The sequence below is a fragment of the Aphelocoma coerulescens genome, chromosome 4 (assembly GCF_041296385.1).
Source record: "Aphelocoma coerulescens isolate FSJ_1873_10779 chromosome 4, UR_Acoe_1.0, whole genome shotgun sequence".
Taxonomy (NCBI): domain Eukaryota; kingdom Metazoa; phylum Chordata; class Aves; order Passeriformes; family Corvidae; genus Aphelocoma; species Aphelocoma coerulescens.
In genome coordinates, this window is record NC_091017.1 from 4333521 (window position 1) to 4357910 (window position 24390).

A 24390-nucleotide genomic window follows, 5' to 3' on the forward strand; every position below is an offset into this window, starting at 1 on the left:
ATATCTGCCATGGAACGCTAACTTTTCCAGAGAACTGTAAATGCAGAATATTTACTACCGTTGTTATTCTTTAACTAAAGTGGCTCTCAAGGCCTTGTTCCATTTCTCAAACATTGTCAAGCTTTCCAGTAATGTTGTTGATTAAAAGGCACGTTAGTGATTTGAGGCTGAGGTGTGGCTCTGTGGATCACTGGCTACTTGAGGAGTGCTTTTCCCCAGCAGTACTGTGATATCAGCATTATTTGCAGTCCTGTGTGTTAATGGACTTGATCTTGTGGTTGGAAGGAAATCTCATGTTCTTAATCTGTGTTAAATCATTCATTAGTCTGTTTAAGTAGTCCTAACACTAAAAACTAAATCTTACAGTCCAAAATTTGTGTGTTTTGGTGATGAATGACTTTTGAGTAATGGTGTTTGACAAGAAGTATTTTTTGCAGCCAAGTTAGGATACAGTGATCAAAAGGACAGGCTCAAGGACTTATCCAGAGAGTGTGCCCAGAAAGCTGCTGACATGAAAAACTTCACATCTTTACGAAAAGATGCAGACAGGGGACCAAGGAAAGAGTCTGGGAGACAAAGAGGTACATTTTAAAAATACAACCAGAGAATCAGTTGATTGAAAAATTTTTAGTGTCAATGCTGCTTGTGCAGATTTTTTTCTCCTTTTAAGAGACCACACTGTAAGATTAAAGTTTCCCAGTTTTCAGTATTCTGAAATACATACTGGATTTTTAGAGATACTGTAAGAGACTTTAGGACTGTAACAATATCTGTTAAATGACTGCTTCCATCCTGGAAGTGTCCAAGGCCTTGAGATGGGGCTCTGAGCAACCTGGTCTGGTGGAAGGTGTCCCTGCCTGTGGCAGGGCAGTTGGAACTTGGATGATTAATTAAGTCCATTTCAACACAAATCATTCTATGAAATATTAATGAGAAGTTTAATGGAGCTTTATTTCCTTTTTGTTCTTGTAAGACTTGCTGGGGGAAGACCGTTCCAGTGCTAAGTCAGGGTCTCCTCCGGTGGGAAGTGGACTGAGGCACTGCCCAGATCAGCGGATCTACAGCAGCCAGGGAAGGGGCCCCTACAAGCACGACAACCAAGCACCTCACCAAGCAAAGCTTTCTGCACATGTGCTTGGATCAAACAAAACAGAACCTTTTCCTGCTGGAGAGAAACCAGTGACAAGGACACGGACCAATGGCATCACTGGCTACGATACGGACACCAGTCAAGACTCCAGGGACAAAGGAAGTGTCAGCAGCAGGAGCAGGAGTAAAGGCTGGAAACCAATGCGAGAGACACTGAATGTAGACAGCATTTTCAGTGAGACTGAGAAAAAACAGCACAGCCCAAAGCACAAAGCAAACCTGAGCAGTAAATCTAAGCATGAAAAGGAGCGGAGCTTTAATCACTGGCCAAAGGAAAACCAAATGCAGAAGGGTTTAATGACTATATATGAAGATGAGACAAAACAGGATACAGGAAGTCGAAGCTCACTGGATTCTGAGGGAAAAGGGAATGCTGAAAAAAGCAAAGGATTTACAGAGAGAAAACTCTATGGTGATAACTGGCAAATTCAGAGGACAGAATCTGGGTATGAAAGCAGTGACCATATCAGCAATGGATCTGCAAATCCAGACTCCCCTATTATTGAAGGAATCAATACGGCAGATGCCAAGATTGCGAAGGAAAGTGCTTCCTGCAGGTAATGCTAGTGCTCTTTGAGCTTGCATAGGTTGTATTTATGGAAAAATAACCTGTTCTAATGTTTATGTGCTGTTTAGAATCAAAACCACCCAGGAAAACATGCTTTGCAACTTGCTTGAAGTCAGGTATGTGGAAAGCTAAAGTGTATCTAGAAATAAGGGTGCGGGCAATTGAGTGTTCAATTTACCTTCGCTCTGGTTCTGTTTGGGAGGCGCTGAGCCAGTCACTGAGGCACTGAGCCTGAACTGCTAAGCTGTGCTGAGGGGCAGGGTATGTTCATTTGTAATAATTGCTACACTCTTTACTTACGAGATTTTTAGACTGCGTGTAACTTTCCATCTGTAATGAAAAAATACAGTGTCCATATAAATCACACCTGTAACATTGGTACACACAGGCCCTGGAAAGGGGATGGGAATGGCAGTAGGTGAATCTTGGGTGCTGTTACCAGTCACAGTGCAGAAATTCAGTTTTCTAGATCACCTCGGACACATATTGATCACTTGGTAATTGCCTGACCCGTTGGAAATAAATCTTTGCTGAAAAGTGTAAAATTACTAAAACTGGCTGGACTTGATGATCTGAAGAGGTCCATTCCAAATTAAATCTGTGATGCTGTGAAATAAAGTTATAATCCTTCCACATGAAGTTTTCAGTATTGTGTATCTCAAACTGTATGTGGAAATGTAGATCCTTCTAAAACCCATTCATTCTTGTTTCGGATTTTGTTTATATCCATAAAATGGAAGAGCACAGCTGGGAGCCCAAGCCTAGTCACTTTGATAGATCTAATTTGATGGATCCAAGCAAATTTTCAGGCATATATTTTCATGGCAACCTATTTCACAGGAAAAGAGAATGGCAAATAATAGGATATGAAAAGGCCTTGACCTCCCTCCCCTTTCTCCCACTTTTTCCCTCCCACCAAACTGTACAAAATCCCACTATGCAAAAACCTGATGGGCTTTTATTGGCTAATGACATAATTATGTATAACACTACTCCAACTCATGGTTTTATTTGGTGTTTGACAGGTGCCTCAAACAGTGGTTTTGACAGTTTAAACTCATTTTTAAGCATGCCCATGAGGCAATGGGACACCCAAATGTGTCATTTTGTGAGAGAGAATATGATGAATTTAAAACAGCATAGTTCATTAAGAAGCTGTTTATGCTGTTGTTTACACATTTGTCAAATAAAGAAAAAAACGTATGTTATCAAAATACAGCTGACTTCCTGGGACTTCCAGAAGTGCTTTATATGATTGGCAATTTCAACTGGCTGGCAATACTTACTAGTTTCCTGCTAACCTTTCAGACTCTGTCTCATAAACCCAAGAATATATAAACTAATTATTTGAAAGTTCTTCTAAGAAAGTGGAAAAAAATTACTGTTTTGTTTTTAACTCCATTCTTCATGTTTCTTTCAGTATTTTTCTTGTTTTCCTGTCCTGTCAACAAGAAGGGTTAGTTTAATTTAATTCTTGCCGCTGTTTATCTCTTCCCTGCCTTACTCTTGTAGAAGGTAGGAGTTGGCAGGGTGTTTGTCAGCTCCCTATCTGGATTAGTCATGCGTGTTTTCTGCTTATCTAAACCAGCAAGATTTAGTAAATCCTCTGATAGTTTTTTTTTTCTCTCCTTTTGGGTTGACAGCTGTGATCTTCCAGTTTTCTTCCAGTTTTATTCCAGTTTGAGGGGAAGAATAATTAAATGAAAATCTCTAGAATGAGATACCAAGTGGCATTCACAACTTCTAATGATATTTGTTATCAAAACAAAGTATTAACGAATAGCAAATTATCCAACTAGGAAAATGGACAAGATGGAATGCTGATTAACAGGTTACACTTACTGAAGATATTGATACCTACAAATAAATTGGATTGGATGACCAGTGGTGTCTGTTCCACAGTTTCAGTGTTGTAATCCCATATGTGCTTCTTTTACAGTGAACAGAACTTGCCAACCAAAAAAGCTGACAGTGTGTTACATTCAGCACCTGAGCAGAACAGAAACTTCCATGGTAAGAACCCATATAAAAATTAAGTTTTCAGAAACTATCGTAGATGTACCAGAATTTCTATTCTCCCACCCCCCAGAAAAACCTAATACAAATGACATGGTAGTTTGGTTCACTCCCTGTGGTTTCCCCCCCAAAATTTCTAGGAGCTTCCTTGGTGGATACTAAGCAAGACTTTTTTTTTTTTTTAAGATGTTTGGGTGGACTGTGGCACCATTTGTTTTCCTCCTAGATATGAAGCAGTATCAGGAAGAAACACTTGTAATAAGGAAGTCCACTTCCTTTTACATACTAATATGTCTGCTGGGGTTTTATAAAGTTGATAAATGCCTTGGCATATAAGTATTATAGGTCAGTCTGAGGCCAGCCAAAATCATTATCTGCTGTTGCTGAAACAATGGGAGGGTGCTTGTACAAAGAGGGGCAATAAATATTAGGCCACTTCCTCAGGAAACATTTGATTTTTATAGATATCATACTTCTTTTCAAATAATGTATAGTATAGTTTCTTCTAGGACTTAAAGTGGGGGATTGGGGGTGTTGCCATACCACTTTTACATTTTCTGTCTGTATTCTAATCTATTTTCTGGTGCAGAAAGAGAACTAATTTGGTGTTTGCTTATTTTGATGACCCAAAACAAAAAAAAGAGTAGCAAGCTCCATTAATGGAATGCAAAGGTCTGGTTCTGCATGAGATTTATTCTGACTATAGTTCCGTACTATACCATTCTTATCAAACACAGTTGGATAGGAAAAAGGGAAAAAAATCACCAGTGAAAAATACTTAAAATACTCTTTAGGCATGAAAAATGGGCGGGTTAAAACTATGGACTGTTCTCTGGAGAGAATACTTAAAATACTTAAAATACTTAAAGCTTTCAACATGCATCCTACATTTTACTTTAAAAAAGTGCAGTGATTCCAGGTGATCCTCAGAGTTACCATAAAAAATTGATGATAGGATCCAACATATTCAGTTATTCTAATTCAGTAATGAATTGTTAAAAAGCTTCTTTTAAAAAATCCATGTATTTAACTTCGTTTTGGAAAAGAATACTTTTAATGGAAGTGTTCAATGGACCGAAAAGAGATCTGAAGAATTTGATAATTTCACAGGTATGTGGGGTAAAGATTTATTTGGAGTCAGTTTTTAGGTTGTCTAGAAAGTGTGTCAGGACACCTTTAGCAAGGACAACAGGTATCAGTTGTATTACCTTATTTTCCATCTCTGAATAGTCTGAACGAGACATGGGTTGGTAGGTAAATATCAGACAGGCTCACAGAAAATGGGACTTTAAAAAACAAATGCTCAGTCCTTTCTGAGAAGGGAATGGAATGTAAGAAATCTTTGTTAGGCTCTCATGGCAACTCCAAAAAAATATGTCTGAGTGGTTTTTTTTGTGTGGAAAACTTCTTATGGAAATAATGTTGGACTTCTAATTATGCCCACCGTTGGTAGTGCTTTACCAGCTCCTTGTTTTTTAGTAGAGCTGAATGAGGCTACTGTTCAGCACTTGAGGAATTCTGTCCCTGACTTACAAAAATAAACTTATTGTCAGAACATTATAAAGATAGAAACACTGGATCACACAGTGACTGGGAGATCAAATGGCTGCTCCTTACACAGGCAGTAAGCAGTAGATAACTGTAGTACTGAAGCAAAGGTCCCACAAGGCCAATCCCTAAATTGTGTGGTTAGATTTTGGCAGGAAAATGTAAATATTGAGTAAGCAGATGTAGTATCCATGATTTATATTAATCACTTTGCGTTTATGAAGTTTGAACTTGTGAGCTCAGGAGGCAAAATTTTTATTGTGTTTAGAGAACTTGAGATATGAGTAGTGTGAGGGGAAAATTACCAACCTCATGTTCTGCAAGTTAGATTACTAATTTTGATGGTTTTCCCATTGTTTTTAATGGCTTTCCCATTGTTCAGTTCGACAGCATGAGACAACTCAAACTGAAATCTAGAATCATTCTGAAGATCTGGTTAGTGTGTGAAGAATACAAATTGCCTTTGCTTGTTGTGTCACTTCAGAAAACCCCACAAACCAACCATAACTCTGAGAAAGACAGCTCATATGCTTAGGAAAACTGTACCTTTATAGTAATAATTCAAAACATGCAACTGCACATAAGGAAAACCAGTTCTTACCCTTATGATGCAGTGTACACGAATGCCAAGTTTAAAGAAATGAGTGGAGAATTAAATCTTGTAGCTACTTAGCTTGCTTACCATGAAACAGAAACAAAGAAATGCCTTTCTGGAATGTCTTTAAATGATAGAATAACAATATGTAGGAAAGGTTTTGCAACTGAGCGTTGCTCCAAAAGTAAAGTTTCTAGAATATAATTTTTTTTTTTTTAAGGAGATTGGTCACTGTTTTTTAGAAATAATATTCCATTTTGGGCAAGTTATAACATACTTATTACTTCCTTGACTGAGAGATTGTTGTTGTTCCACATTTCCAAAGCTTCCAATAAGTTTGGGTGTCATTTCAACTGAATACAGAAAATGCCTAGGCTAAGAGAGGAATTTGCCACAATATTTGTTACAAAAAGTATTATGCTTTGTTGTTGGTTTTTTTAGTGACAACTTGGGAAATATTAAAAAAAAATCCAGGAAATATGCAGCTAAAACATATAAAGAGGAAGTTGAATTTAATGTGGAGTTGAGTTTTTTTGGAGGTTTTTGTAGGGGTTTTGTATTTATTTTCAGTTCAGCTTTTTTCTCAACAGAAACTGGACTTGGCAGATTTTTGCACATGTTCTGTATGTGTAAATGGAGATACTAGACAAGACCTTGTCTGTCCTACCTGTGGGCTGTAGAATGGATATTAATCTTTTGAAAATCTGAATTGACTACCCAGATGTGAAAATGAATGTTTGTAAATGTTAAAAGTAGATCAGTTTATATGTCAAAAGGCAATTACCTTTCATTTATTGCTCAGCTCTTTACGAGCCATTGATAAGGATGCCGAGCTCCAGCTGAGCAGGGCTTGTGTGTCCCATATTTAGGTTTGCAGAGAACGTAGAGCCAAAATTCCCAATCGAGCCGGCGTCTGGTTTTAACCGTGCATGGCTGTCCTGTCAGCAGAAAGGAAAATAACACATCTATTTTTAAGTTCGCTGGAATTCCGCAGGCACAAAGCACCTGGTGCGGGGGGCCGTGCCCGAGGGAGCCGCTCGCTGGCCTCTGCTGCCGCCTCCCGGCCGCTTGCGGCACTGCCCTGGGAGCCTGCGGAGTCCTCCGGGAGCTGGGCTTGGAGTGAAAATCATCACTCTGCACTAGAATGAAGTGTTTCTGTGTGAAATATAACCTCAGTGTTGGTTATCTCACTGTTAGGTAGCTCTGTGGCACACAAGCGGTTTCGAACCTTCAGGTTAAATACTTGTCCCTTGTATGGGCTCATTCAGTAAGAATATTTTCCCATAAATATGATTTCTAAGGCTGTGGTATTGTTTATTGTGACTTTTAAATTTATTTTTTTTTAATCTCAAGACTTGAAGGAAAGCCATATGGGGGCTTTGTCTCCTGTGCTATATGCTGCTTTAGCCTCTCCTACCTGTGTCCTGGGTCAAAGATTTCATGTCTTTAGTCTCACATCACCTAAAGATAGGGCAGCTATTGAGCCTCAAAACGAGTATCACCAAACAGCAACACCCAAAGTTTTCAGTTTAGCTTTGCTCTCTTGTTGGGGTTTTAAGTCATATGTCCATAAGTCTAAAGTTCTAAGACTTTAAATATTTAAACTTAGGGAAACAAGTGAAATAGGTGTAGCAGTTGTGAGTCTAGTCTGTACACAGACAAAATAAGCCATTGTAATAATAATAATAATAATAATAATAATGATAATACTGAGGAGAAGAAGAAGCCATTTCTTTGAGTGGCTTCAGAGCAGGTGACTGATATTAATGGGCTAATCATGGCATTAAGAAGACTTGGAGTATCTGTGTCTAAACAAATAGACTGCTGCTTGTCACTTGCCAAGAGAGTTTTATTCTGTGTGGTGTTGACATGAATACTTCAATGCTTCCTTTATTTCCAGCTCACTAAGAGCTGCCTTGTTCAGAACTTGTGTATTTCCAAGGAATGGTTCTTTGCCTGGGAATAGAAGGAGCTTCTGGAGTGGGAGTGCAGTAGTGCTGGCCCAGGCACTCAGTGCTGTGTGTTTGGGGCACAAAGGTGACAGTGCTCTTTGTCTGCCCAGTGCTTTAGGGTTTGAATTGTTTCAAAGGATGTATTTTTGTAAAACCCACAAGCAACAGCACAACCTAGACCACCCCCAGTCTCTACAGTATTCATTCTATTTAATTATTATAACACAATATGAATCTTTAGAAGTATACATAGTTCTTATTTTGTAATTCAAATGACTTATATGTCATAATAAGCAATAAACATGCTTTTAATAAAAGCTTCTTTTGAAAATGTGCTTTAGTCAGATTAAATATTACGGTGATCTTGAAAACATATCTACAGGACATCAAAATTGTCATAATTACTTATTTTCTGGTAAGAAGAACACCCAGAAAATTTCCTCCAGATTCTAAGATCTGACCTTCTGTGACAGATTATCTTCAAAATGGTTATTTTGATTAATCTCAAATTTTGCAAGAGATTGTTCTGTTGTATTTTGTTTGTTTCTGTAACCTCTGAGGAATTATAAAGAAGGAATTGGACTGTATATCTGTTAATATTGCAGTATTTTCTTTTCTAGCCCCAGATTTGAGGAAAGACCAGATCAGTTCCGAAGTTAACTACAGACCTCATCCTCATGCTGGTTTCCCAACAGAATTATATTTGCAGGTGCCCAGTCCTCCAGTAAAGAGGTAACCAGTACTGGCATGTTCCTCTGTGAAAGCTTAAAAAATACTGAATTTTGTAATGTTACAATGATCAGTATTAAGCATTGAAGAGTTAAGGTAGTCAATATTTTTGACAGACAATTCCTTTTGAATTTTGCATAATTGATGGGTCTAAATTCTCTCTGTCTTTAATTTTGATGCTGTCCATGTCACCAAATAGCTTAGAGGATTTTAAACCATCTTACCAGAAAGAGGGATTTAACATTTTTCTGTTTGGAATTATATGTAACATGCAGTGATTACCAATTCATGGTTAGTGCTATCACCCCATAAAGCTTTGAAAAGTTTGTCTGGAAGCGGGGAAAAGTTAATTTGTGTTTAGAAGCTGCTGCTGTACCTTGTTGTTTCTAATATGAACACTAAGTGCTCAGTATCTCCTAAAACTCAAGAAACTAAATACAAATTTATCAACTGAAAGTAACATGCAGTATTTGAAAAATGCATGTATCAGAGTCATGAAGATGTTCAGAAGAGAGCAGAGGTCATATTTGACATAGTCCTGAATGTTGAAGGAATTCATCTTGCCATCTTAGGGCACATTTACATTTCTAATGAAAGAAACTTTGGAGTAATTTAATACAACTTGTACTCCGAGGGCTGTATGTTGAACAGAGCCTAATTCTCTTGTCAGTTTGAATATTTCAGCGGTTTTACCAGGGCTGTATTTGAAAAAATCCCTGTTATCTGAGCCTTTTCGTATGTTTTCAGGGATACTTACATCCTGTGTGATTTCTGTATTTTAGAGCTGAAATGCCTGAGATCAACAGGAAGTTTTTTCCATCATCAGCTCTCCAGCCAGTTCTCAAAGAGATTGTGAAGTCAGACAGCAGGAACAAGGCGAACGAGCCTGTGTATTGTGCGGACAGCGTGCCCCACCCCTGCCCAGACAATGCCTGTGGCAGGAAGCCGATCCACAGCGACTTTCCCCCCCCTGCCCAGCCGCAGTCTCACCACACAAGAACACTGGGTCCCAAGGTGGGGCTGGTGCCGTGTGCGCCTCAGACCCCGCCGGAAAGGCCGGCGGTGCTGCCCGCCCCTCCCAGCGAGCACGCCGGCCACCCCCTCCGAAGGGCGGAGCCCCTCTGGGTGCCTGAAGCCGTGTACCAGAACATTCCTCCCCCCTTACCTCCGAAGAAATACGCTCTGAGCACTTTGTCAGGATCAGAGAATAACTCGGCAGTGGATGTAAAATCACCGGAAGCGTTGCAAAGTAGTCCATTAAGGCAAACAGGTGCACCTTCAAAATCTGCATCAGAAGAAAGCGTAGTCCCAGCTGAACAAAGGCTTAAAGAGCCCTTTCCAGGGAACGAAGTGTTTGTTCATAAACCGGATTCTCCACCTCGCTTATCAGTTAATGAGTTCTGGACCGTGTCTGAGAACATGCTAAAGAAAGGATCCCGTCACACGGGACCCAGCCCTGGCTATGCGGATGGGAATGACAGCGTGTCCCTAACCACTTACTTCTCGGTAGACAGCTGCATGACTGACACCTACAGGCTGAAGTACCACCAGAGGCCCAAGCTGTATTTTACAGAGAGTGGAAGCTTCCACAAGGAGAAGCATCCTCCAGCAGCTGGAGTAGATCTGAATGCCACATACCCTGCCACTCTTGAGCCCAGGCATCCCATCCCCGAACAGAGGTACAAGGCAAATGCAGAAGGAATACACTGCAGTAGATAGGTTCTTCAAGAAAGCCACACCTGGATCTGACTTGGGCATTTCATGTAGTCTGTAAAGGGTCACAACCTTGAGTGTGTGTGTGTGTGATAACCAGGTACCCAGCTGACTGCACTTTGCTTCGGAGTTGTGACTGTTCAAATGAATATGCAAATAGAGGTGAACAGAGGAGAAGAGGTGCTAAACTTGTGGTTCTTTGATTTGTTACTCTAGTTGCCTTAATGCTTACCTCTGTTACTCAGCTTGTCTTGTACAGTTTGTATTCAGTGTGGTCCCTTGAGGAGTGCACACCTTGCAGCAGCGGGATCGGCTGGATGTTACTGATTGTGTAAGAAGATCTAGTTAGCTGCAGTGTAAGAATTGTTCCTTCAGACTGTGGTCACTACGTTCTTAGACTAACAAAAGGGATAAACATGCTACCACAACTAATGCAGTACCTGTAGTCATAATAGAGCAGTATTTGTCCTCAGAGGTAGCACGAGGTGACACAGCTTTTTCAACTGATGTCTCTCAGAGTCTGTGCTTTCACAAACCTTCAAGTGTCTTTAATGCAAGTTTACCCAGAGGAATTATTTTTTATTTGAAAAGCCTTAATAATAATAGTAATTCTTTAAAAACTGTTCTTGTTTGCAAGTGTTAAATGAGACTTTCAAAGGGAATTGAAGTAAACTGCAGTAATACTGTCCTGTTAATACCCCTGCTCTTAGTGTACATTTTTAAGCACATTTATCAGATTTGTTCACCCTTTAAGCTATATACTTTACCTTATTAAATTTAACTTCATAAGTTACAAACCAGTATAACAGAATAGGATGCTAATTTTAAATACAGAGTTATCATGCAACTATGAAAGATTAATTTTATGACATTTTAGAAGTAATTACTGCTTATGTTCAGTTCTGGCTTATTCTACAATTGCATGCAAAGTCAATGCTCCTATTTATTAAACTCCCCTTTTTTATTCAGCTTGACATTTTGGTTCATGGGGATCACACATTTGATTTCTTTTTTTTTTTTTTTTTTTTGTTTTTTACTAACATGTTTTCCCATTTGGAACAGTTCTACGTATGGGAATGGTCTGCATTAGCAGATCAGGCTGAATGTGCAGCCATTCAGACTGATGGCTAAGGGGCCATGGGAAGAAGAGGTTCCTCTTTCTCTCCTCTGTCCCTCAGCCTCCAGTTTTGGCAGCTCTGGAATTTACCTTGTCTTTTGTTAGCCTGACTTAATCTCAGTAACAAGGAGGAAGATTTATCTGGCTTTTATTTGGTTAGTTAAATCAGTGCACAGAACCATCTAGTGAGTGCTGAGGCAGCTTCATCAAAGCCTGACACAACCCAAAAAGGCAAAATATTCCTATTATTCACATTAGAGTGTTAACTTGTGGTGCTGCTGATTACACCTAAACATCAATGCCTTTTATTTATGAAAATAATGCAAGAAGGTAAAATATGCATAATAAACACTCTTACTTGCACTGTTAGTCAGGAAGACTTTTTTTTTTATGTGTATAACCTTATGTACATGTGTTTTAGTGCTTCAACCAAATGATTGCAATTGTTTAGCACAATTATCCAAGGTAAACATTTAAACAGTAGTTTTGGTTATTCTGCAGCAAGGTCAGGTTTTTTTCCTTTTAAATGACATGTACCTTACAGTAGAACTGGAACATTATATATATGCAACAAACCAGGTATCTCAGATTAACGTTCTTTCTACCTTGATCAAAATTTGTTGTAGCACTTGGGAAAAAAAATGAATTCTAGAATTTATAGTGAAAATACTATGCATGTTTATGTATGGCTGCTAGTAAACAGCAACTTAAACAATGATCCTTTTGTAAGAAAATCAGTTGAATACAGAAGAACACTAAAAAATAACTTGGGTGATTCCTACTGTAATATTTTTAAGAGAGATTTCAGAACCTGTAAATTAAACTTTTCCAGTTCATCTAGCCATGTTATATAATACACATAGCCAGTTAAGTACAACTGTCCTCTAATACCTGTGTAAAAACAAAGATTATTGGAATTTGTAAATAATGTATAATTTGTAAAATGTTTTGCAAAAAAAAAAATCTTGTATTTGAAATGACAGTATTTTTATGTATGGATGGCACAGCAACAACTGTGAATGATGTTAGAACACTTATTTTTAAACATGCATAGCAATGTTGATACTTCTGTACCACGAGCAATATGAATGCCTCTTACTGATACCAATGAACTCTGCTCCCAGTAAGCACAACTGGTAAACTCCTCTCTAAAGTAGCTGCAGTAACTTAGGTGTACTTCAGTCTCCTCGCTTAGCTTGAAACAATCTTATCAGACAACTTTCTCTGTGTTTACCAGGTATTTAATGATTAAATAGACAGCTAATCAAGGCACCTTCATTTTTATATTTGACTCTGCACTCCATGTATGTATGTATGTAATATTTGCTAACTAATATGTGATAACTTGTTTTAACTTACCTAGGGTGCCTATTTATTTTTTTATAAATGTCCCCCTCGAGCTATAGATTTGTATAAGAGCCTAGACAATTTTTGTAACAGTAAAGATATTAACAAGTCTTGTAATTAATATATTTTTCAGTCTTTAGAATTATTTTCCTGCAAAGTTCTGCTTGTTCAAAATACCAAGATAAAAATTTAAAATCTTTGTTGTCTGTTCTTTTTGTGTTCCATGTTTAAAAAGAAAAAAAAAGTTGGCTTTCCAGAACTACATGTTTAAAGTGACAGATAATGCTGCTAGTGATGGTTGGAGGTTTTCATGGAGCTGGGGGTTTGGTTACCTCTTTTGAACAGTAAAATTAATCTTCTGAACTATTTTATAAAGCTGTTAAATAGATTAAACTTTTAAAGTAGCTATGAAATGCATAAAGCAATTTTTATACCACAGACTGGGTGACAAGTGATTGACAGATACATGAGCTACCTTACTATCTTTACTAGGGATAAGCAAAATTTGCGGGGATCTGTGTACTCAGGAGCTCCATGTGCCTATGGAATAGCTTGGGCCCAGTGCAGCACAAGCCTGCACTTTGTTAGCTCTTAAGTTTTCTGAGATAAGCAAAACCTTTTGTGTCAGATCTGGCTGAAAGAGAAAACTAACTTAGTGGAAGATGCCTTAAAATTCAACTTTGTAAGCCTTAATAGCCATTAAATCTCACCTGTCTTCCTTATCAAAAGAGAAATGGAGCAACATATCAGGAAAGGACTGTAAAGTTCTTCCCTGCAGCTTTCACTTGCGATACCATGCCAGAGGGGGAGGAAATAAAAGGTAGTGAATGCAGTGACCTTGTCTCTTTAATGGCCTCATTTGAAAAATGAGACCCCCCATTCTTCTGTTTGTGAGAATGCAATCACAGTTCAGGGCTCCTGTGCACCTTGAGTCAAGATCTCTGAAACCACTGATCTCACAGGTACCAGCAGCCACGATCATAAATGCAGGTCTGACACATGAAACGAACCACTGCCACTAGCAAAATTGTCTCAACAATCAAAGAAAAATAAAAGGAAAGAGCATATGTCCACTTTTGCATCCCAAATCCTATTTAACCTGATCCTCGCCCATTTTCTTTTCATATGTGGGAAGACACTGAACCACTCTGCACTTCCAAGTCTCTCCAATCTAGTTATTTTGTTAAATGTATTCCTGGAAAAAAATACTAACCAAGCATGGATTGTACTTCTCAGGACTAGAAATTAGTACTCCCAAGGGAAAAATACCAAAGAAAACTAAACCCCCTTCATCCATAGCTGGAAGCCTCTCTTCCCCCAAACCTGCCCTGGCAAAAAGCTCAATCTATGTGCTCAGCTTCTGTTTCTTTCTCCAAAGACTGCAAGAGCCTCGTGCCCGTACCATGGGTTTGAAAGTCCCCCTCTAGTGTGACAGAGGAAATTGATGTTGAAACCTTGTAATTCCCAATTACTGTCTACTTACAGCCATCCATGGAAGGTGAGGAGGAGGGTTCTTTATGTGTCATCTGCCAGTGACTCAAGGCTGCTCTTGTAAGCTCCTCCTAAGCATTTTGTAGCAAGGAAATCAGAACCTGATTTATCTTAATCAGTAAGTGAGGACAGGACACTGCTGCTGGGTTAAACACGGGCATGTTTATACACGTATGTATTTATATGGATAATACCGAGCCTGAGGAAGTGCAGGAACTGCCAAAGGTAAAGAAAGAAGAAAGATATCATACAAAACCAACCAGCATCAACCCATAGAATTAACATTTTGGAAATAAAACAGCTGGCTAAGCTTCATCTGTTGAAGGAACAGATGATGCTGTAACTTCAGTGTACACAAGAGCTGGGTTTTATTCTCAGCCATTCTGCAGGGTGTCCTTTCAGTAGATTTTATTCAAACAGTGCATACTTTCATTTCTGCACAACAAACCTTTAGGTACTAATCACAAAAGCAGAGTCAGTCTGTCTTATGTGACCTTTAAGGCACAGTTTAGGACACACAAACAAGATACAGGTAAAACCTGAACAGTAACACTTGTGACACACAGAGATCTCTTAAGATACAGTGTATAAAAATGTGCCTCCTCCATAGAGACTCCGCTAGAGTCTTGTCCCCAGTTGTTTATCGCGCACAAATGGTCCTCCTCTTCCACCGCCTGTGTTCATAAGGTGCGAAATAGGTGAGAATTCCCTTGGTGGGAATGGCCCTACAGGGAACAGAAAAGGTCTAGTTACGCTCGTAGTGCTAAACAGCCCTTCGGAAGCTACTGACCTGTAAGGAGCATCAATCACACCTCCCGAACAGAGAGCGGATAATAAATCTCGCAAATAATTAAATAAAGCTGGGGGTGGCTTGGAATTAGTTTCCAGTTTCCTGAGAAGCATTTGTACTTCCGAGGCCTTCTGAGGTGGGGCTGTGGGAATGCCAAGGCTGTTCCCGAGGCCCACTCCTGAAGCGGAGCCTGCCCTCCATGGGGCACAGCCTGTCGGGGCTTCCCGACCGACCGACAGACCGATCATCCCCGAACGCCGCCCCTCACCTGGGCCGCGCCCTCAGGGCAGCAGGTAGATAAGCAGGAAAAGCGCCACGTCGAAGAGGATGAAGAGCCACAGGTCCAGCCAGTAAGACTGTCCCGACAGGGATCGTGACAGCACCCGCCCACCATCCTCCTGCTCCCGCTCCCGCTGTTCCTGCTCCCGCTGCCGCCGCCACGCCGCCGCCTCCATCTCCTCGGCGGGGAGGGAAAGGGTCGCGCGGCGGCCCCACCGCGCAGGCGCCACTGACTCTTCCGGGTACGGCGCCAATGACAACGGAGCGCACGTACCGCGGCCACACCCACGGGATCGCGCGCGGCGGCCCCGCCCCTGCCGCCTCAGGCACCGCCCCGCCATTCCCGCCTCAGGCACCGCCCCGCCGTTCCCGCCTCAGGCACCGCCCCGCCATTCCCGCCTCAGGCCCCGCCCCGCCGTTCCCGCCTCAGGCACCGCCCCGCCCCTGCCGCCTCAGGCACCGCCCCGCCATTCCCGCCTCAGGCACCGCCCCGCCATTCCCGCCTCAGGCACCGCCCCGCCGTTCCCGCCTCAGGCACCGCCCCGCCCCTGCCGCCTCAGGCACCGCCCCGCCATTCCCGCCTCAGGCACCGCCCCGCCATTCCCGCCTCAGGCACCGCCCTGCCGTTCCCGCCTCAGGCACCGCCCCGCTGTTCCCGCCTCAGGCACCGCCCCGCTGTTCCCGCCTCAGGCACCGCCCCGCCCCTGCCGCCTCAGGCACCGCCCCTCCATTCCCGCCTCAGGGACCGCCCCGCCCCTGCCGCCTCAGGCACCGCCCCTCCATTCCCGCCTCAGGAACCGCCCCGCCCCTGCCGCCTCAGGCACCGCCCCGCCATTCCCGCCTCAGGAACTGCCCCGCCCCTGCCGCCTCAGGCACCGCCCCGCCATTCCCGCCTCAGCCCCCTCCATTCCCGCCTCAGGCACAGTTCTTCCATTCCCGCCTCAGCCAAAACCACCCCATTCCCGCCTCAGGCACCGCCCCGCCATCCCGCCTCAGCCCCCTCCGTTCCCGCCTCAGCCAAAGTCCCCCCATTGCCACCTCAGGCGCCGCCCCGCCATTCCCGCCTCAGCCAAAGGGCCCCCATTCCCGCCTCAGCCAAAGGGCCCCCATTCCCGCCTCAGGCACCGCCCCGCCCCTGCCGCCTCAGACCCCGCCCCGCCATTCCCTCCTCAGGCACCGCCTTGTAGGGGTGGTAAAGACGTTGGACATGGAGAGGATTCCTGCTTGTCTCTCTGTCGCTGGGAGAGCCGGTGCTTGTGGTGGCTCCCCTTGGGCTGGTGACTGACATTCCTGCCTGGATGCTGCTGGCTGCTGCTGTTGTCTGTCAGGTGAGATATGGACATTGGGGAAGAGCCGGCAGTCAGTCCTGTCAGACCGTGTTGGTCTTGTCCTGCCACCTGTGCTTTGGCTTGTGTGGAAATAAACATTCACGAGTTCATCCCGATGCCGTTTCTTGGAGAGCAGATGATATCCTGAGAAAAACTAGAAGACGTTTAGGGATATCGTGTTGTGAAGAAGTTTAGGAAAATTGAAAGTGTTTTAAGATACACTCCTCTCCTTGAAGGTTAGCTGGAGCTTGTGCACTGAACAAACATGGAAAAGTTCATGTAGATAGTGTATTCTGTGTGCTTTATGTGCATAACACACAGCTGAAGAAGTAAATAAAAATAAATGAAGCGGCACACCCTGATGCCACACTTAGAGCTGGGATGTGCTACCCTCAGCCCTTCCAGTTCACTCCATATTGAAATCAGGACTATTATTTTCATGTCCAGAAGAATGACCAGAAACCCATGAGTATGTGAAACAAATCCTTTCTCTTGGCAGCTATTACCCCTTTTTAGCCTCAAATTAAGAGATAAGGCAGAATGCAAACAGGTGCTTCTGAACAGAACTTATTTCTCTTAAACAAGCACTTGTGTGTAGCAGTTTTCCTTAATAAGTTCTGTCAATAGAAATAAAGATGGATTTGTCTTTATGTAGCAAGTATTGGTTAAGCATGTGTGGTAGATGAAGCATATTAGAGATTTGGGCAGAAACAATGATAGTACTTCCCTTTTAAGCCTTGTCCCCATCTGTATTACCTCTCGGTTTTCCTATCCTTTTGCACAATATTAAATAGACAGAGAAACTGTTTCTCAGTATAAATACCTTTGTAAGGAAACTTAGGTTTCCATTTGAGAGCTTGTGCAAAAATACTGAAGTTCTGCCTGTGCAAAATAATTTCTGCTGCCTTTTATGTTATGACACTTTGATAGCACCTGATACAAAGGACATTTTAGCATTTGTTAGTTGGAGTTTGTTTATTCAAGACAAAACAGTATCATAAAAAATTAGCCCATATTTTCATCAGGTAAACTGCAGCTCGGGAGGTGCTGTGAGGGGATGGAAGGGGAAAACAACACACAGAGGATGCGTAGAAAATGGTCTCTTATTGTTTCTTCATTCTGGTGCAGTTCTGTGTGAAGTGCTTAGCCCCTTTTGAAGAATCTCTTGGACTCAACTCCTTCATACACGTAGGTCTGTTAAGAAATCAGGAAGGAAAATCAGTGGCTGGAATTGCAAAGTTTCATTTCCCAGATACGGTTCAGAGAGTTTTAAATTTCGGTAGGTGACTTGAGAATTTTCACTAAAGATAAATGAGGTTATTTGGCTTGAAGAAAATATTTTCTACTTCTAGAACAGCTCTTAAAACTTTTTCTGTTTGTTCTATTACAAACTTGTGTGCAAATGACTTCTTAACTCACCTGAACGAGTTCGTCACCCACGATTTCTCTGTATGCTTTAAGTACTTTTCCGTTGTCTTTTCTGGTGAATGTGCCCACAAGTTTATTTCCTTCAAGGTTCCAAGCACCCTGTGATGGTAAAAAAGCCCAAATATTTTGCAACAGTTATGACAGTGATTTGATTTAAAGGCTGTAGAATGCTTAAAACTGTAGAAAGATATAAAACAGTATAATAATGCTTTTTAGAAAGGCTGTAAAAATGAAATTTTAATAAAGCTATAGGTTTATTTAAATGCATAATAGCCAAGCTAGGTGTTTTTTACTGGTCAATACAGCTTATTTTAATTAATTGTATCAACAGAGAAAATTTAATTTCTTACAAATACCCACTCTGCACTCTAGGTGGTGGACTTGAGTATTGGAAGAAGTAAAATTGCAAATCACCTTCATTTTGTCTTGTGAAAATTGCTACTTGCTCTGCTTTTTGGGCTCTCACTGGAGCCCTGAGATCCATGTGCAGTGTTGAACCATTAACAGTAAACACTCCCTTGTGCTTTGGTGTATAAGCTGCAAGCATTCCTGAGCAGTCAGGTTCAGTGAAATTTAAAGTAATTCAAAAGTAAAATTTAAATTAAAAACTAGGAAGACAAATTATTCATCTTGAAGCTGCACTTCATAAAGTTATTGTCACATAATAAATACTGAACTATGTGGAAAGACTCTTACGGAAAGTTCAGTCCCGTCAGCCAGGCTGTACTCAAAGTTGACTCCCAGAGTGAATTCAATCTCTATGTTTCGGAAGTTGCTGGCTTCTTTGACAGTAAATTTGTTCCCATCTTGTTGGATGGTGATCTTCAGGTTATCATGGGCTCCCAGCTTTCTTTTCATCATGCCAATACCTAGAGAAATCAGTTAACATAAATCAGAAAAAACCCTCAAACCTTTAGAGCATCATATTTGTCCCTTTTTAGTGAATTCTATGTGTCCAAGTGAGTTTATTCCAGCATTCTGGAATAACCCAGAATGACACAAACTTTTGTCTTTCAATTTTCATTGAGACCATATTCACTGGTACACATACAATACAAATCACTGTCTAACTGGAGTGGTTAGGTTTATATCCATATAATGCACAGTTTGTACAAACCTAAGGATGTTAGAATTACTTGAAACAAGTGTTTCTCTGAAATTGAAGAATGATGGTTTCCTCCCTGTGTAATTTTTAAACTGGTTTAATGCTGTCAAAATAATATTCCAGCTATAAAACTCTGTTTAAAGTTTAGCCATTCAAGTTGTCTGAGCTTTTCCCTCCAATCTAGACTTTCTTCTGCTGAAATAAATTTGGAATTAGTTAAAGTACTTAAGATTAACACATTGAAATTAAAATCAGAACGTTTCTCAGCATCTTCCCCTCCTGCCCCAGAACGTTTTGAAAACAGATGCAGGGGCAGAACTGCCAAGAGTGAAAGGACAAGCTGGCCTGAAGGTAGTTCTCAGACAGTTTGAGTTTGTATTCAGCTGGAGTGGTACTTTTCCTGCAGAAGGGATTGGAAAAGTAAGCCTTACCCATTGCCTCCATGAACTTCTCATAGTTCTCATTTCTGTCGATTTTCCAAGTCCCGTCGAATGCCATGGCTGTTCCTGCAGGGGGGCTGCTCTGCAGGGACGAGTCTTTGCAAAGGGAATTTATGTACTGCCTTATCTTAAGAGCAATTTACAGGATGATGTGGCTGAGTAAAGCTCAACAGATGCACTGACCTCTTCCAGGAGAAGTTTCCTGTAGTTTGATCAAATTCCCAGTCCTGACCACACTGCGTGCTGAATCTCACTTATTGCCCCCAGATTGTGACAGTATCTTTATTGCTCATCTCAATTAAGAATTGCTAATCCATTCATTCTATCCACCAAGTGCAGTAAAAAATCAGGTGGATAGTGAAAGTAATAATTAAACTAACAGCATTTCTTGACATTTGTATCCTGGTTGCATCTTCAGCTTGTGGGAGAGTCTTTATGCAACTGGAGGTGATATTTTTTACCCAACAAAGCAAACACAAATCTCTGCTTTGTCCATTATGATTTGGTTGGGGTCTGTTCTGCTCAACATAACAAGCATGGGGCAGAGGATTTACTGAATGTCTGCAGGTTGTTTCAGAGAACTCTCCTCTTGCTCCCTAACACTGAGCTGTGAAAATTGGGATGGTAGTGTCTATTCATGTGATCACTTTTTAATATATTTAGTTTAAATTCTCAGCAGCTTCTACAAATTTTCTTCAGTATAACACATTCAGTGGAGAAACCAGCTAGATGGAAGTGTTCAGGCTGTTTGCTCCTAACGGTGATGACAGAAGTACCTCACAATGTGCATTTCACAGTAACAGTTAGGTCTCTGTGTGTAGTTTGCTCATGAAGTTTTTTTCCACAATTTCATGCAGTTTTTGATCACCTGAATAACTCAAAAAGTGTTTTAGCCCATGCCCTGTGCTGTGCCAATCATGCATGCCCATTTTTACCCTTCAGCCAGCTCATAAAATGGGCAAACTTCATTCTAAGAGTCAGATTATCTGTTTCTAGTGTGCAGGTGTGTATCTTGACCTTTGTAGTTATCACTGTCATTCTTATGTTTTCTGTGTAGTATATATACTTAAACAAAAATACCCAGTGTCAAGTTATAGTTCATCCAAGCTGTTGTTACATAACAAAACTCTCTTTACAGTCTTTGCAGAAAGGTTCTTCCTGGCAGTGGTTGTAGTACAGCTTCTGCTGTATTTCGTAGAAAATTGAGGCCTAAAATGATGGGAGTTGCTCAATATGACAAAACATGACTGGTTTTCCACAGGTACTAGGATCATACAATATACACTTCATTTAGAGTTCTTTTCTTTTCCTATAGTAGCTGGTTTTTCTTCTAAAATCACAAAATCGGTTTTATAGTTTGTTTTTTTTTTTTTTTGGTTGGAGTATTCCACAGCCCTTTTCCTTCTTCAGTCTCCCTCTTCTTTGTGTGGTTTTCAGAACTACATTATTTTCTTCAATGGTGCATTGAAGTCTTGTTTTCTAGTATTGCTGGTTTTATGACAGTTTTGAAAGCTAAGAGTGTGTTCTTGGCTTTGTGGCTTTCTTCAACGTGCCAGCTTCAGAACACTGAAAATGGACAATCTTATTAACTTTGAAGTTTGATCTTTAGATAAGGTAGCTGGGAATAAATTATTAACTTATATGGTCATGGCAGCCTCATCCTGCCAATCTGTGATCATCATAGCAACCTGTATTGTAATGGCAGTTGACAATGAAGTTCCAAAGATCAGGGTGACAAAAAGGCTTTTGCAGTGGGTTGTATTCATTCTTCTTGTTTCATGGCTTGTATTCGAGTTGTTCTGACTAAAATTAGCTGGGACAGTAGAACTCCTGGGTTGGTTAAGGCTTGGGGCCAGCATAAACATAATGTACTCATGAAAATATTGATTTGTGTAATATTATATAATAAGAGAGATTAATTCCTGATACAACCATGCAGATTGAGTGTGCAGTATTTATGAGTGTTTTCTACTGAATGATTCTTCATTATGTCTTGGGATGGATTGCAAAGGTGGATTCCTTCCTGTGAAGTTTCACTAAGCATTTGAACCCCAATATTCAATTTTATATCGATGTGATAAATAGACAGTTCTACACCAGTAAAGCCAATTCAAGAACAACAATGGGTGGCCTAGCAACCAGGAGCTTGATGGAGCCTAACTAATGCCATCTCCTGGATAAATCATTTTAAAGTACATATTGCAGTGAGGTGTTGCATTGCAGCAGGATTAGATCCTACTTGAGCTAGATGTTGTCCCACTCCAGCTGCCTGTTTGCTGAATTTCTGGTTTTATTCTCGTTCAAGGAGAATCTCCTGGATGCTGCTAATGTGAAATCTGTTCAGCAAGAGAATTCAACATTTGAGGATTACCTAGAAATTTTCAGTGAGTATAGATCCATTTGTGTGATTAGTAGTGGGCTGTGAGTCTTAAAACTTACTCTTAACTGTCTGTATACACTGCTTTTTAATTCCTGTGTAATCATTCTGGTCCGTAAAGTGCTGCATTTTTGAGAGTTTTTTATTGCAGTGAACTGAAGTGCATGAGTTAATAATAAGATCCAGGTTGAAAAAATATAGAAGCAAAATTTAGGATTAAAACAGTAACCACCCTGGTATTTATCAGTTACTGTATGCTAAAATCATGCTGTATGTATGAATCCTAGGATTATGCAGAATAATAGAATCTGGCCTTGTTTCAATGAAAAAAGGGTGACAGTGTGTAACAACTGCCAATAAAAATAAGTGTGGTTTTCCAGAAAAGGTTATAAGAATCTCTGAGTATTAGTGCCATTTGACACTTGCCACATAGAGACTGATATGCCAGTTGCCCCATGGGGCTTTTTGTCAGGCTTTGCTAAGGGTAGTTAAATTTTATATCTGAATATTCCGGTATTCCCCAATTTCTTTTTGTTTAGAAAATGAAATGTGATCCTAGGGTGGGGTCAAGTTGTACAGTATTGAAGGTCTGCATTGGTCATTTTGGTTTCTCCAAAATCTGCACTGAACTTTTAGCTCATTTCAACATAACTTTTTTGCTTATTGTAAAATTTTTCTCTTGCTTATAACATAGTTCCAAACCCCACGAAAGGTTATTGTGATTATCTGGATTAGTGGCTTGAATCTATTTTCATCTGTAAAATAGTGAGCTTCAGAGTTGTTCTGAGTGCAGCATTATAGGAAGAGAGCACCCTGTATGGCTAAGATATTTAAATATTTGTATATGCAAAAGGAAAAGATGGTTTCAGTTTAAAATTCTTTTCTTCTTGTCTCATGTAAAAGCAGAACAGACACCCATGTTCTGCTTCTCTTTTCAGCTCAGAAATGGACTTCTTTGTGACCTTGATTAAATTAACCCCTTACTTATCTGTAAAATGAACTTTCCTTTCATTAAGAAGCTCTATATCATAAAATAAATTGCCAGGGACTTCATTAACTGCAATAAAAGGATTCTGAATGCCTATATGCAAGTGTATCATGTGTAAGCTACTGCTATGATTTAACCATGGATTTTACTCTTAAAATTTGATTGTGTTAAACAAGAGAAACCTGTGTAAACTTTAGATATTTCAGCCATTTTGCAGCCATTATGAACTTGGGGTATTTTTCAAGTGAAATGGTTCTAAAGTTCTCTGTGTGCTAAGAAATGCTACTCTTCTCTGAGGGGTTGAAAAACTCAATGACTGTCAGATTCCGTAAGTCTGTCCCTAAAGCTTACTATTGGAACAAACTCAATCCTGTGTGTTTTTTCCTAAAAATCTTAAAGGGTGAGGTTTCATGGGAATGTGAAATGCAATAGCTGTCCCCACTGTTACTAAAAATCTGGCTGGAGGAAAGAGCTTTTGTCGATTCCATTTGTTAATGAGGCATCAGAACTGTACAAGAAGAGAAAGACCTCGTGTAATGTTTGTTCAACTCTTCAATAAAAATGCCCCCACTCAAGGTCGTGTTCTTTCCTGGCCTGGGTAAGAAATGTATCCCAGTGCTCCTGCTGAAAACACTGCCACTTCTCAGAAGGGAATTCAGATCTTCAGCAGGCCAGAAAGACTGAGCAGGAGCAAGACTGGGGTGGTGAGGGGGTGGAAAGGTTGTAGTCCCAGCAGCAAATGGTGACCTGATGTTTGTAGATATGCACAGGCAGTTGCGCAGTTGCACTCGTAAATTGCAGTTGGTTCGAGCAAACAGTGCTTGTGTTTTGTGCTGAGCTAAATCTGGCCCTTCATAACTTCTTGAATGAGCCTGCTGTTTGTCAGGGATGTACATACTTTTTGGTTTTGCCTAGAGCTAAAAAAAGTCAAGCCAGAAGTGTTGCTGTGGAGGACCTAATAGGCAAAGAACAGCAATTGCCAAGAAGCCCACTGGTCCAGAATTACTTCCAGGATCAGCAATTTATGCATAATAAGGCTTTGGTTGTCAAAAATAATTTTTTTCCACAGTTTTGGTTGAAGTCACTGGGCTATTTATTTCTCTCTTGCAATTGATATCCCCCAGGAACTGATACATGGTGGCAGAGGATGAGGATACATCTGTGCAACTCTTGTATTTGCTGGTTCTGCTTTCTGTCAGAAATAAACTGGTTTCTGACAGCTCTCAGGAGGTGCAGCTCCAGTGCTCTCTAGTGGTCAGTAGCACTGAATTATTTTTTGCTGTTTTTAAACAAGAGCAACACTTCACTTCTGGGTGCTCGCAGTAGTACTCAGAAGTATCTTGATATTAACAGAGACGTTCATCTCTTCAGGATTTCTAGGACCTAGAGAAGTTACTATGAAATATAAATTTACAGAAGCAATGGTTTGA

At 40.7% G+C, this 24390-nt stretch overlaps 3 protein-coding genes and 1 long non-coding RNA gene across 6 annotated transcripts in view; 2 read left to right on the top strand and 2 right to left on the bottom strand.

Moving 5' to 3' along the window:
• USP53 (ubiquitin specific peptidase 53) overlaps positions 1-12933 on the top strand; it is a 29890-nt gene extending 16957 nt beyond the window's left edge. For all 3 annotated transcript variants that reach the window (XM_069012561.1, XM_069012563.1, XM_069012562.1), the window contains exons 12-16: positions 438-581; positions 974-1706; positions 3657-3730; positions 8449-8560; positions 9340-12933. In XM_069012561.1, coding sequence (XP_068868662.1) covers positions 438-581; positions 974-1706; positions 3657-3730; positions 8449-8560; positions 9340-10276 — 2000 coding nt within the window. In that variant the 3' untranslated portion in view covers positions 10277-12933. The remainder of the gene's footprint in view (positions 1-437; positions 582-973; positions 1707-3656; positions 3731-8448; positions 8561-9339) is intronic.
• Positions 12934-14368: 1435 nt separating this feature from the next.
• Positions 14369-15569, bottom strand: LOC138109339 (uncharacterized). Its single transcript, XR_011150419.1, has 2 exons — positions 15284-15569; positions 14369-14950 (listed from the first exon to the last, which is right to left on the bottom strand). It is a non-coding gene; the product is annotated as an uncharacterized lncRNA (long non-coding RNA).
• Positions 15570-16517: 948 nt separating this feature from the next.
• Positions 16518-24390, top strand: part of RPL7L1 (ribosomal protein L7 like 1) — a 142789-nt gene continuing 134916 nt past the window's right edge. The window contains exons 1-2 of the mRNA XM_069012574.1: positions 16518-16622; positions 21901-21979. The gene's annotated coding sequence lies outside the window, so the exon portion shown is untranslated. The remainder of the gene's footprint in view (positions 16623-21900; positions 21980-24390) is intronic.
• FABP2 (fatty acid binding protein 2) lies at positions 17592-24352 on the bottom strand. The gene is made up of 4 exons (XM_069012577.1): positions 19587-24352; positions 18747-18919; positions 18042-18149; positions 17592-17816 (listed from the first exon to the last, which is right to left on the bottom strand). Exons 1-4 carry the CDS (start codon positions 19651-19653, stop codon positions 17766-17768), a joined length of 399 nt encoding a protein of 132 aa, XP_068868678.1. The 5' UTR covers positions 19654-24352; the 3' UTR covers positions 17592-17765.

What these genes read in the sequence shown, in the direction of transcription:
- FABP2 (XM_069012577.1), bottom strand. Translation starts at nt 19,653, where the DNA reads ATGGCATTCGACGGGACTTGGAAAATCGACAGAAATGAGAACTATGAG. An exon ending in GAAGTTCATGGAGGCAATGG is followed by an intron (nt 18,920 to 19,586) that starts GTAAGGCTTACT and finishes TGATTTCTCTAG; the next exon opens with GTATTGGCATGATGAAAAGA. An exon ending in CTGACGGGACTGAACTTTCC is followed by an intron (nt 18,150 to 18,746) that starts GTAAGAGTCTTT and finishes TTACCATCACAG; the next exon opens with GGTGCTTGGAACCTTGAAGG.